This window comes from Harpia harpyja, chromosome 9 (genome assembly GCF_026419915.1).
Source record: "Harpia harpyja isolate bHarHar1 chromosome 9, bHarHar1 primary haplotype, whole genome shotgun sequence".
Classification (NCBI taxonomy): Eukaryota; Metazoa; Chordata; class Aves; order Accipitriformes; family Accipitridae; genus Harpia; species Harpia harpyja.
In genome coordinates, this window is record NC_068948.1 from 30,576,940 (window position 1) to 30,590,525 (window position 13,586).

The following is a 13,586-nucleotide window of genomic DNA, read 5'->3' on the forward strand; positions in this document are numbered from 1 at the left end:
GGATGCTGGTTGTACAAACGCGATGAGGAGGCAAAGGATGAGCCCAGCTGTGCCTGGTAAGAGCAGCGCCATCAGTGACCAGTGTCACTGCCTGAAATCTGCAGAGGTGCGATGTGGAACCCCACTTACCCCTGAACAGCTGTTGCTGAGGCTGCCGCTGCCTTTGGGAGATGGTCTTCCACCTTCATGGCAGTACAACGATTTCGGAGCTGTACTCCCCGCGAAGATGGGGTTCGGAAGTGCTCGTGGGGGCCGCGTCAGCTGAAGAGGCAGGCAGTTTGCTTTTTTTGTGTGGCCCTGGTGGAGGCCGGGATCGGCCTCGGCCCCGCCAGGCCCCCGAGCGCCCGGACCTCCGGCAGAGAGGCGCAGGCTGCCTCGGCGGGAGCGGGGCACAGCAGAACGACCCGCCTCGGACGGGAGGCCGCCGCCGGCGCGGGGAGGCCGGGCTCCAGCCGCAGGACGTCCGGCGCAGGGCCGCGCCGGAGCGGGCCTGGCGCCGTCGGGCGGGGGTTGTCCGGGGTCCGACCGGAGCCCAGCCCCGGGGGCGGGGCCAGGGGCAGTGCGGTTCCCTCAGAGCCGGGCCCGGAACGTGGCGCCGTGGGCCGGGCGGCCGGAGCGGGATCGGCCCGGCGGGGGGCGGCGGCGGCCCCCTGAGGAGGGGGAGGAGCTGGAGCGCGATGGAGCAACAGGCGCCGCCGCCCGCCCCGCCGGGGGCCGTAGCGGGGGGCCGGGCTCGGCGGCGGCGGGAGCGGAACGCGGAGCCTCCCCGGGTGAGTTGACGCCACAGGGGCGGTGTGCTGTAGTGGCCCCTGGCCCGGCGGCTCTTTCCCGCCTCCTCGGCCGCCGGGCCGGGCGCGATCTCTGCCCGCGGGCGGCAGAGGGAACTTGCGAGGCGCGGGCGGGCCGCTGCCCTAGCCCGGAGGGGGAGCCCGCGGCGCCCGGGGAGGGCGCAGGCCCCGCGGCCGGCGGCGAGGTGAGGTGAGGGGCAGGGCGGCGGCGGGGCAGCTCACCCGGCGGGCCGAGGGAAGCGGCGGCGGTCGGCGGGTACCCGGCGGGGCTCCGGGGCCGCCAGGCCTCGAGTGCAGCCGCGGTCGCCTGGCCGAGCGCTCGGCTCCCTTCGCGCTGGGCTCTTTGACGGGGCTGAGAGCGGCGGCGCCTTCCTGGAAGCCTCCGCCGCGGCCGGCAGGCCCGGGCCAGCCGCCCGCCCAGCCCCGCCGCCGGCAGGCCCGGCGGAGCGCGGCGCTGCGGGCGGGGAAGCTCGGCCGGCCGTCGGTCCTGCCCGAGGGCCGTCGGTCGCTGTGGGGTCTGTGCGCGGTCCGCAGCAGTGGGGGAAGGCGCGACCGCGGCTGCGGGTGAACTGCTGGAGCTGTCGTCGCCCGGGGACAGTTACTTTCACGGACGCGTTTCAGCCCGCAGTTCGCTGGAGCGGTCACCCTTACGCAAGAGAGAGGACAGGCATCAGCGTGACAATTGTGTTCTCTCTGGGCTCCTGGATAAGCAAAAGCTAAGCTTACCGCCTTAAAATCTCTAAACTTTTTTGGTGTGTCAGATGTACTTTGTAGCACTGCAGAGTTTGTTACCCTGTTAGAACTAACGGTACAGACACACCTTCTCACGCAGGCTGTACCTCTGCTGGGCATGCCGGCCATTGAAAAGGTCGTCGGTAACTCGATTTTAAGAGCCCTGTTACTGACAGATTTTGGAATCTGGAGACTGGATTCAGTCAGTGCGTCTTGGATGACAGCAAATGTCGTTAATGCGGTTCTGTTCGTTCACTGGAATACAGACTGGCGATTAAGGATGAGATGTGTTATCCCTCTCTCAGCAGCCCATGGTCCTATAGTTTGATGTTGCAGCCATAGGGATGTCCCTGGTTGTCCCCAGTAAATGGAGATTTGAAATGGCTGGGTGTCTATGCCTTCTTGTCCTTCCTCCTCTTCTTTCCTTGGAGCTGTTCATGTTTATTTTTGGATGCCTTTAATTTTTCTTGGAGGTTTGCACAATCTTAGACAATGTCATCCCTCTTGTGCTTTCTTCTGGTGTTGAACAAGAGCTCTTCAGGTGCTAGTGAAACACTTTATAGGTTATTTGAGAACAGTTTTTTGATAAATGAATGAGAGGGTATGCCTTGAACATTGAAAGATTTTTGTCAGCATTAGGTTTGGTGGAAATCTTCCCTTTTTTGGGGAGGGGGGGTTGTCTGATCTAAACACACAGGCATGTGGTTTTTTGAAGTCCTAGGTCACACTAATATATGAGACTACTGATTATTATTAGTGAAATCATCATTAATTATTGTTGTTATTATTATTATTGATGCTCTGTACTACCCAAATCTTAATTTTCAAGACGTGAAATCTACTGCTGCAACAGCATCAGTCTACGTATATATTTCTGCTGGATATTGATAAAGTCTTTTTTTCTGGCTGCTTCAGTGTATCACATTATCTCTCTCCTGACTGAACTTAAAAACCTCTTCCCTGTCCATTGTGTATCCTTTCCTCCTTGCCTGGATACCAGTTACTCCCGTTCCCACTGGACAGGTCACTTAAGATGGGAATGCTGTAATGAAAGATTGCAGGTGAAGTACCTACCTCCCTGTGTATCAGTGAATGCTGTTACTGCCATTGTGCTGACAGACCTGCACTCCCAGATGGCACACATCCCTTCAGAGAAGACAACAGTTGTACTACAATAATTGAATGGTTTGTTGCAGACAACAAAATCCAGGGAGCATGTACACCTGCTGCCCTAACAAGTCTTTCTCAAGTGACTTTCCTGTTCAGACCTGGCTTTTGCTGTATTACTGATTTGTCAGTCGATCGTTATTGTGTCTGTCTGCGGCTAACTGACAGTTCAGAGGAAAAGGTTGGATTCCTCATTGATAATGTATAATTTAATTATTATTCACAATAACTAAATCCAAGATTTTGTGCTCCCTTTAGCTTATACTAGATCTTTCTTTTATATTAATGACAGATCTGTTGGATGGCAGTGGGAGCAAATGATTCTTTAGACTTAGGAGGTCAACTTTTATTTCTTTTCTATGTCTCGGTGTCGTAATATCTCTTAATGAGAAAATGAGCTCCTTTCTGCTTTAATTTCTCATTCTTCTTCACCTCAATTTTTGCATTACTTTCCACTCCTTCTGTACCATGTTTTCACTCTGTTTCTCCTGTTCTTTAAGAATTTCGACTCTTTCATATTCTTCTTTGAAATGATTGATAGTAGCATACTGTATCTTGATGCTGAGGGACTGTTCCTGATCTATAAGGGCACTCTAATGAGATTAGCAAGGGCCTGGAAAATCTGAACTTCTGAATTTGTTTTAGGCTTTCGGCATGCTCAGACACAAACTTGCACTTGCATTCATTAATTTACTTTTGAAGGTTATCTCTGAGACCAGTGAAGCTAGATTTTTGTTTTTCTGAGAAAAGGAAAAAGCTAAGTGTCTCCCGTTCAGTTTGAGTCTGTTTTGCAGGCTACATAAATGCATCACGCAAGGCATATGTGGCGTACGGCTTGTGTGTTTGACATCATTGTGCTAAAGTTTCAGTAAGCGTATGCCAAATTCCAGCTGCTCTTACAGTGGAAGTATTCTGAATACACAAAACTAAATAATCTATTTTTATCATATATAAATTAAGAAACACATTATACAATATATATTACCTGGTTTTTTTTCTAACTTCCAACTAACTTGCTGTCAGTGTTGTATGACTGTTGGTCTGTTTTAGGCATCTGTAATGTGTCTGTTATCATGGATCTAGCCATCTCTGGTACAAACATAACTTTTAGACAGAATCTTGTCTCTGTCTTTATTTAAAAATGAAAATCTTAAGAATTGAGGAGTATTTTATGTTTGCTTTCATTTGCTGTTAAATTATGATGAAAGCACTATTCTTCATTTCAGAGTGAGTTTTTCTAAAAATTTAAATGTTCTTTACAGTACTTGAATTCAGTTAGAACTTACTGAACATTCAAGATATATGTGTAATTTCAATTTCATGTTCAATAGACTTCTGTGAATTTCTCTCATGTTTTTAATTACTCTTTTTGAATCCATTATTACTATTGTCATTTGTAATACCTGGGATAATTCCACATTTTAACTATACTGCATGTGTAAGGTTACTTCAGTTGGTTTTCTTTTATCTTCCGCCTGTGATGCCTCTGTTTCTGTGAAATAGTGAATGTTTGTTACCTTTACCTTCCCTGTGCTTTTCTTGACATTTATAGACCTTTGACTTACTCCCTTAAATTCTTTTCTGACTTTCATAGTGTATCTTAGTCTCTCTTTGGATGTGGAGATTGATCCATATCTGGTTATCTGTAATCCATCTCTTACCTTTTCTACTTGGGTATCTTTATGTGCTTGTGTGGTGGTGGTGGGAACGAAACTGATCATGGTATTTAAAATGTGCTTCCTATTGTAGATTTTTAGAATGGCATAATTGTTTATTGTTTCTTCTTTCCAAAAGATTCTTATTCTTTTATTTGTCTCTTTGACTGTTCAGAGCATGGAGACTGTTTCCAGGAGAATTTCTCCAAGGACTTTAAAGTGTCTTTTGTGAGGGGTAAGGGTATGTTTGGGGCCAGTTATTGTGATAACAATGAAGGATTCCCCCCTCCCCCCCATCACTTTGCATTTAGTGACATTGAGTGTCATCTGCTACTTATTTCCCAGAATATACTGAATATTCTTCTGTGCTCTAGGCAGTTAGTTTTATATTTGACTATCACTTTGCTTCATGTCGTGGTTTAACCCCAGCCAGCAACTAAACACCACGCAGCCGCTCACTCACTCCCCCCCACCCAGTGGGATGGGGGAGAAAATCAGGAAAAGAAGCAAAACCCGTGGGTTGAGATAAGAACGGTTTAATAGAACAGAAAAGAAGAAACTAATAATGATAATGATAACACTAATAAAATGACAACAGAAATAATGAAAGGATTGGAATGTACAAATGATGCGCAGTGCAATTGCTCACCACCCGCCGACCGACACCCCGCCAGTCCCCAAGCGGCAAAATCCCCGCCCCCACTTCCCCGTTCCTATACTAGATGGGACGTCCCATGGTATGGAATACCCCGTTGGCCAGTTTGGGTCAGGTGCCCTGGCTGTGTCCTGTGCCAACTTCTTGTGCCCCTCCAGCTTTCTCACTGGCTGGGCATGAGAAGCTGAAAAATCCTTGACATTAGTCTAAACACTACTGAGCAACAACTGAAAACATCAGTGTTATCAACATTCTTCACATACTGAACTCAAAACACAGCACTGTACCAGCTACTAGGAAGACAGTTAACTCTATCCCAGCTGAAACCAGGACACTTCATTAGCATACAGTTTCAGTAGCTCACCTGCATACTGCACAAAGCAGTGTGCCTTAGGTCTGTGGGAAGCCCAGAAAGTTGTATGCCACAGTCAGAAAATGAGAAAGACAAATGTGTTGCCAATGTCTTGAATTCATTAGGCAAATTTGCCCAGAAATTTGTGAGTGATGCCCACAGGCATGCAGTCCCCTGTCTTCTCTCTTGCTAATGTCCTTGCCAAAATAACTTTGTATACGTTTCCTAGTCTGATGGATGATATGACTGTGATCAAGAAACACCAGCAGACACCTGAGAAAGAGCCTGTGGGATATCATTTTAGAGTTTAGATAAATCGTCTTCAGCTATTTGGTGGTTAATCCTTTAGAGTAAGGTAAAACCCGTCCTTTACCCTGAACGTGCCTGACCAGTTGCGTGTCGGGGAAAATCCCTCTTAATAAGCCCTACATGTAACTGACTGAAGCTTTGAAACATTAACCTGCTTCCAATTTTCTCAGAAGTTCATGGAAGAAGGGTTTAATTATATCTAATAAAGAGTATATATAATGGAAAATAGAATAATCCTGTGTTGAGAGACTGCTCACCTTATAAAAAGGACCATAGTTTTTATTATCTTCTAGTATAATGTTGCCCAGAAGGATCTAAGACCTCATGGACCCAAGTGCTCATATGAGGAGACACCTAGTCTCAGTGAGCTTCCAGTTTGATCTGAAGTGCAATGTAACCAATAGGTATAACAATTAGAAAACCAGGAGAGGGAGAGCAACAGTAACACAGGCTGGCTTATGCATGACTGAAGAGCTTTTATAAAAAGTTATATATAGAAAGATTGTCATGGTCTCTTTTGGCTATCTCCTTATTCATCACTGGTTGGTGTAATATCATTACTTGAGGTGCTTCTTAAGGAAGGACTGAGAAGAGCTTTGAGGTCACCAATTTGAGGAAAGTGGGAATAAAGAATTTACAGTAACTTGATGCTCATACCTTTTCAATTACTGTAAATAATTACATTAGGCACTATATATATGAAAAGATTGCATTACATACATGATCTAAATAGTATTTTACAGTGTGTTTGCAGTAACAACAGGTTAGTTTCTCAATAGTATTTAAAAATAACATCTGTACAACTTAGTTCTTTCTTGGTTTTGGAATACTTACTTGAAAACAGAATTTTGTTTCTTAACTGAAGTATTTTGCAAAAGTATACGTGAGGGCATAATTTGGTCTGCATAACCTTTAGTTTTTAAAATTATGTATGAACCAAAAAGTGCTGTTTAAATTTAGCTATGGATTGCATAGTTGTTACAATTTTTAGCAACATGTAGGATAGCTCAAATTAGAGTGGATCTAACTGATGTTATAATTGCAGATCTCTCCAAGTTGGTATTGGAAGCTCACAGTTGCTTCTCATTCGTAGAAAATTCTTTAGAAAACACATCTTTTTCTTTAGAAAATTTTGTATAAGCTCCAGTTAAAAAAAAAAAAAATCCATTTCCTTTCTGTTGTCAAGTTAATATTTAAAATATTTTGGTATCCAATTACAGTGAAAAACCAACATAGTAAAATATTTGCAGAACAATATATTCTGGAAGCCTAGACATATATTGGATTAGGAAATTTACTAAAATGTGGTTGGTTTTTTTATAGAATAATGCTGTAAGTTATGTTTTTATGTTCAAAGTATTTATTCCTTTTGATTTATTTATGCTTTTAGATAAGTTTTAGCTTTTCATGATACAAAAATAGATTTCCATGAACATCTAAAAATCCCTTCTAGAATTGTATTTAAAAATTTGGAAGTTTGACTTCTGTTTTACCTATTGCTTTGTGAAAATCTAACTTGTTGGGTTTTTTTCCCTATAATGTAGATTTACCAGAGGGAATTAAAACCCTATCTGTCAGAAGAATATTTACTGATGCTTGTAGGAGTACTTTAGACTAAAGTAGATGTCAGGTTAGATACCCTGATAATTAACAGAGTAAATGCTAGACTTTAAAAAATGCAGGACATTGAAAATGACAGAAGCAACAAAATTTTATAGGATTTCCTTCATATTGCTTCTGCTAGATGGAAGGTAACTTTAGCAGTACATCTGTTGGGTGGTGGCAGTGTTCTTGTTTTCATTGAGGTATCAAACTTGCATAGGCAGATTTGAGCCGGCAGTCCACAGAGCGAGTGTGTGTTTCTAGGGTCCGTTCTGTAACTGACCATCGAGTAGTGCTTCTCTCATTCACCTACAGGTTTAAGGGGGGGAATAGTCTGAATCATTGTCCAGTTTACTGGTGTCCTGCTTATGGGGTGTATATATTATGCTGCTGAGATTTAAGGAAATGTTTTCTTGTATCTGTGAAAATGTACTCCCAGTAATACTTCACAACAGTTTGTGAACACAAAATACAGCTTAGAAAAATCTAGCAGCCTGGATAGCTATTGTGCACATCCTGCAGTGGCTTAAACTTTCAGTTTCAGTGGCCTTTCATTTCTTTCCATACTATTTCTATTAAAATTCTGTTCCCACTGGGTGAAGGTTGCATGTGGCTTGGCAGGGTTTCATGGCTATTCAGAAGAGTAGCACAGACTAGCTGAAGTGCTAGCTGCTAGGAGCATGGAGGTTAGGGGGAGAAACCTCATATTCTTTATCTGTTCTTGGACTCTTGTTGAAGACAGTTTCCATTACAGAAAAACAATAATACCCCAGAATATGGAGTGAAAAAACCATAAAGCCATTTTACAGGTTAAAATACAAGATGTTGTATAGAAGTTTTCATAGAAAGAGAAGCTCAGTTACAGATTTAAGCTGATTTTGGAAACCCATATTTAGAATAAGTAACTGTCACTTTGTTTCAGAATCTATTTGGAATGCCAGTTTTTCTGCTTTCCTCTTTCTTTTAATTTTTTTCCTCTTTCTGGTGTTTCATTGAGTATCTTGAGCTATTTAGATATTTTAAAATATAAAAATGCTACATATCATACGTATTTTTTTGAAAGTTGTAAAGGATTTTTTTAAAAAGGTGTCTTAATTATGGACTTGTCACCCAAGACATCATCTATATAAGCCATATTTATTTGAATAGTGTATCATTAAGTAAGATGGATTACATACAAACTAAGAAGCTCTGAGGTGTAAGATTTGTTGTTCTTTGATCAAGCATTCTCTTCGTGCTGTTGTACCACATTGTTTTCCCTTGTCCTCTTGTCTTGGAGCAGAATTTGGATTTGCTGTTCTCTGTTCTCACTCATCTTACTGGAACTCAATGGGAATCTGCTCCCTACCATTTTCCAGATAGCGATGTGCTCAGACAGTCAGATCTTTCAGCGTGTATGGGCACTTACTTTATTTGCTAATGTTCTATCTCTATAGAGGACTAAGTTTAGCAAGCTTGATCTTGGAAGATAAACATTCTTGTAATGTAGGTTTTTCTGTGTGTTTAACTTAGTGTTTGCTTTGAGGGGTTGGGAGTTTGTTCTTGAAAAGAAAAGGCCAAAGAAAATTGTGTGTGTTTTTAACACTCACCTTGTATAGTCAGTCAGGTTGAATCTTGAGCACCTTCTGCAAGAGGAGGCGGCTTTTTCACTAGTGAAGGGAATTAATTGCTGAGTCTAATCTGAAGCAGATACTGTGGGAGCTTCTGTCTAATGTGACTTCTGTAGTAGGAGCTGGTTTCTGGTACCCTATGCTGGTTTGGAGAAGTGATGCTAAGAAGCTTATGCCATCTTCTTTATTAGAAATACATGAGCTCCTACATTAAATTGTCTCTGCTAGATCCTCTTCTGCTCTTCATTAGAACCTTTTTTGTTCCAGTGCACTAAGGAACTTTGGCTTCTTCTTTAGCATTGGTTTAGTACATACAAGTACCTTCTATAACAAAGTGTTAGGCAGCCTAAAAATGTGCATTGCCATCACCTTCCATTATATTAGTAGGAGAAGAGCAATCGTGACTGGAAAGCGGGGATGGCTTTTTACTGAGTACTTTTTGAGTGTTGGTACTGTCATAACAATCTTTATTTGTGGTCTGAGTGCCAGAGTGACTCAGTTTTGTTCTGTGGTTCTTTCTTTTACCTAATGGTGTTTTACTGCCTTACATAATTCTCATGATAGCAGGAATTAAATAATAACATATTCCAGAAATTACCATCATAGTTTCCTTTAAAAGAGTTTCTTTTTTTTTATGAGATTATTTAGCTTCACAGGATATTAGAGGCAGAAACCACTCTACTTGGACTGAGAGCATGTCTCCTCATGGATTCTCCTCGTTGTTACAGACTCACAGTATGATTCTGGGAAGATCATTAACAGCTTTGTGTTTTCATTTGTTCGTGCACAATAAACAGACAGAAAAGACAGCTGTCATTCGACTTGTGCATTCTTTAGTCTCGCTAGTGGTTCTTGAGATTGTGCCTGATGAGACATGCCCTTGCAGAGGCCTCTCTACCTAGTGCTCAGTAACTCTAGGTGAGCTTCTGAAGGCTGCTTCCAGGCAAGCAGCTTCTGTCGTTGCAGCAGCATCGGTCCTTGCGGTCAGGTGGAGGGGATGGGACAGATGCCACCCGCTGCCGGTGGCACCAAGCCAGAGGTGGGTTCTTCAGCGTGACACTGGTTGTGCTTTCACTGCCAGGCTGAGCCTCCAGTTGGAGGCAGTTACAGCCATAGCTGTTAAGGAATCTATCTCTTGAAGTATTTATCTTTGAAGTAACGTAAGTTCATGAGTAGTTCTGGTACTCCTGCATCTGGAAGCTGCAGTCATTTGCTCTGATTATGATAAATGAATGGAAACTGCACAACATTGGGTATTTTTCATTGTCCTTGATGCAACCCAATCACCAGGAAATACAATGAGAGAGAGACAGGGGCCACCTTTAAAAACACATCTGAGAAACTGGAGTAGTTTATTTGATATGTTGTACCCTTAAACATGGCATTGTTCAATGAAAGAACTGTTTTGTTGTACGAACAACAGGAGCAGCGTTTAAACTACAGATCACCTTGGCTGAATCTGTTGTGTACTGTTACTGATAGGTTGAGCTCAACAGTTCAAAATAGTAAGTTCTGGAAGCAAAATTGTTTCCTTTGCAGTCTGCACTAGACACTGTAATAAAGGAGGAACCCGAAGACAATATTTGGGCTTTCTGCTGAGAGATTAATGTTTTCTAATCTGGTTATGTGTGTGACTAACTGATCAGATTAATTTATTCCAGTCTGTGCCCTGCTTCTTTTACTCTTAATGTTGATGGGAGTTGGCTGTATTTAACACGTCACAATGAATTAAGTCACTTAGTGCTCAATGCAGTCAGTTTTGTTAAGGGAAGTTATAGTTGCAGTTGATTATTTAAGTTAAGGTAGCTTTATAGTTTTTAAGAATTTGAAACATGTATGTACTCTGCCAAGATAATATCACCTATCTGTCTTAATACCAGTTCTCATGGAGTTCAGATATTCTCAGTGGAGCCCTTCCACCTTTAGAGTTGACAAAAATCTCTATGATGACTATGACAAAACATTTTTTCGTGACCAATGTACTTACAAATGAATGCTATATAGTATGGCCACCTGGGAGGAAGTTGCAGTGACAATGTAGGTCTCATGACCAGAGAGGAGAACAAAACAAATACTTTTTTGGATCCTGTAACTGTGGTGCAAACAAAATATCATGTAGTTTAGAAACCAGGGAGAGAATCTTGCTTCAGTTCTAACTGTGGAAGATGTCAAAAGAGAAGATACCTGTATCTTTTTCTTAGTGTGTTGTTCTGTTCCTTCTGATAGGTTGACTTGGTCCTTGTGATCAATTAAGTGCATCATACAAATATTATCCATACTAGCTGTGCCAGAAATCTGAATTGTGCCGCCTGACCTACCTGTACTTAAATAAGTTGAATTTGCACTGCAGAAGTTTATTTTGCTTATGGAAATCTCAAGTTCTGTCAGAATTGTAGCAGGAAGTTATTGAAGCTAAGAACATAGCAGGATTCCAAAATGTTGTAGTAGTACATGTACTTGTACTTGTACATAGATTAAAGCAAAATCTATTGCTATTGTAGCTGACAGCTTTGAAAAGGTGGCATTTTAAATTGTGCGGGGGTGAGTGTGTGTTTGTGGGGTTGTTTGCTTGCTTGTTGACACAGTTTCCAAGGGTCATGGGTCAGGATGATCTCTGACTTCATAAACACAGTATCACGGGAGTCCTTGCACTGGGTCTGTTGTTCACCCTCTGACGGTCACCCTGTGTTTGCCCTCTAATACTTTCCTTAATTTATGATTGTTCATTTCCTCAGGTCCTTCTGAAAAATGATATATGAGAGTTCTTTAGACTGTTAGCCCTGCATGTCCTTGAGTACTGCATGAAAATTCAGCTGCTTTCAGAAATTTCTGACATGTTTGAACTCGTTTTAGGTCCCAGGTAAAGGTTATACCTTTTTTTTTTTTTTTTTTGAGCAGAATATTGCTCAGGTTAAAATATTCCACGCTTCTTATATACAATGAGCATTTCTGTAAGACTGCATTGGATTTTCTTGCCTGTAGTGACTCTGAAGTGTTGGTTCTAAGTTGCATAAAATCAAGTTTTCCACTCTTCTGGTAATTTCCAGGAACAAAGGCTAGTGTGGAAATAAGAGTAGTGTGAAAATTCATTAGTTGCTCTGACTTTAATGGTTGGAAAAATTACATGGCAGTTTTTACGTTTGCCCACTGAGAAGAATCTTGCACAATGGCAGTGGGTGTGTTAACTTCAGCAGGTTTCAGGAGTAGGCAGAAATGTAAGTTCTTGGAATTAAAGAAGCTGCTGAAACTACAGAGGAAAAAAGTAGGTGAAGGTGAAAAGAAATGTGAGAAGAATGGTATTTGCTTTGGCTGCTTCTATCTTCCTACAGCAAATCAACTCCACATGTGAATCATGGTATCTCTGGGTAGTTACCTGTGCTGTCCCTGGCACTTGGGTACTCAACCCCATTTCCTTACTGTACCTCCAGCCATCTATGACCTTGTGGTGACTAATTAGCTTTCTCAAGGCTTCCTGATCTTTATGTTTGAACATCTACTCCTGTAATAGCTGCTGAATCTTCATATTGTGTTCTTGCAGCTTCTCAGGTCATGGCAGACTGACCACATGATGAAGTTTATGGTCAAATCCACACAAATGTGTGAGTTATCGCACTGCTTGGCATAAAGCAACGTGTTCAGCTTTAACTTTTGGGCTGTTGCTCCAAGTAGAGCAATTTTGCTGCCAGTACTTGAGAATATATGAAGTTGCTGTTAGTAAACTTGATTGTTAGCAACGTAGTATGCCAGTGCATTTAAAGATGTACTGCATATGGAATGAATTTTCAAGGATGCAGAATTTTGCTTTTTATAGTGCTGTTCATAATAATAATAACTTATTATTTAAGCTACATATTAGCTTATATTAGCAGGATTTCTATATAAAGGGCAACTACACAGATGGCAGGAACATGTTTTTTGGTTTGGTCTACTGTTGACAGGACAAGAAACAGTACATTTACTGATAAAAGAAAATCTGAGGTACATATCAGGGAAAATATTTTAATGATGAAAATCATGAAGCAGTGTAATAAGATTGCCCGAGTAGAACATGGAGTCTCCTTCAGTAGAGAAGTTTAGCAACAGTTTGCACAAACACCTGTCAGAAAAAATTTGGTATAATCAGAAGGAAAAGAAGAGATCAGTAGTTTCTAATTTGATGCTTTTCTACTATTGTTGACTTAAGAAACAAACAAACAAAAGAAAAGTCTATAGACCATACTGATGCTTGAGACAGGATGTCAGTTTGCAGCTTGCTTCCCTTTCCACCTAAAAATATGCCTCAGCTTGCTCTGGTAATGTACTTAAGCCCTGCAATTGTTGTGTTGTGGTAACAATATATGATATTCTTAACCTTTTTCAGTCTGCAGGACTAAAAATGGATGACACCAATCTCAATTATAGTAGTCTAAGCCTTTAATGAATATTTCTAAGTACTTTGTATGTTACCATGTGTACCTGTTGCCAAATATGATTACTGCAGAATTCACAACTGCCTTGTAATCAGAGTTGTACAAAGATATTTTGGTGAGTTTTTGAGGGTCCTTGAGAAAGAGTAGGGTATACATGACAAAAACAGCTACCGACTGCAAATGACTGGCTGAGGAAAATAAGGAACGTAGAAGTTAAATGAGGAGAAAGGGTGTACCAGAATGAATGGAACTAGGACTTCCTACAGCTCAGTTTAAATAATAATCTTTATAATTAGAAGGCATAAAC

General features: G+C 42.0%; 1 protein-coding gene across 3 annotated transcripts in view; it reads left to right on the forward strand.

The window, feature by feature from the left end:
- The first annotated feature begins 640 nt into the window (after positions 1 to 640).
- The window catches only part of TTC28 (tetratricopeptide repeat domain 28), a 200,945-nt gene continuing 187,999 nt past the window's right edge, over positions 641 to 13,586 (forward strand). For all 3 annotated transcript variants that reach the window (XM_052796819.1, XM_052796820.1, XM_052796821.1), the window contains exon 1: positions 641 to 770. In XM_052796819.1, coding sequence (XP_052652779.1) covers positions 678 to 770 — 93 coding nt within the window. In that variant the 5' untranslated portion in view covers positions 641 to 677. The remainder of the gene's footprint in view (positions 771 to 13,586) is intronic.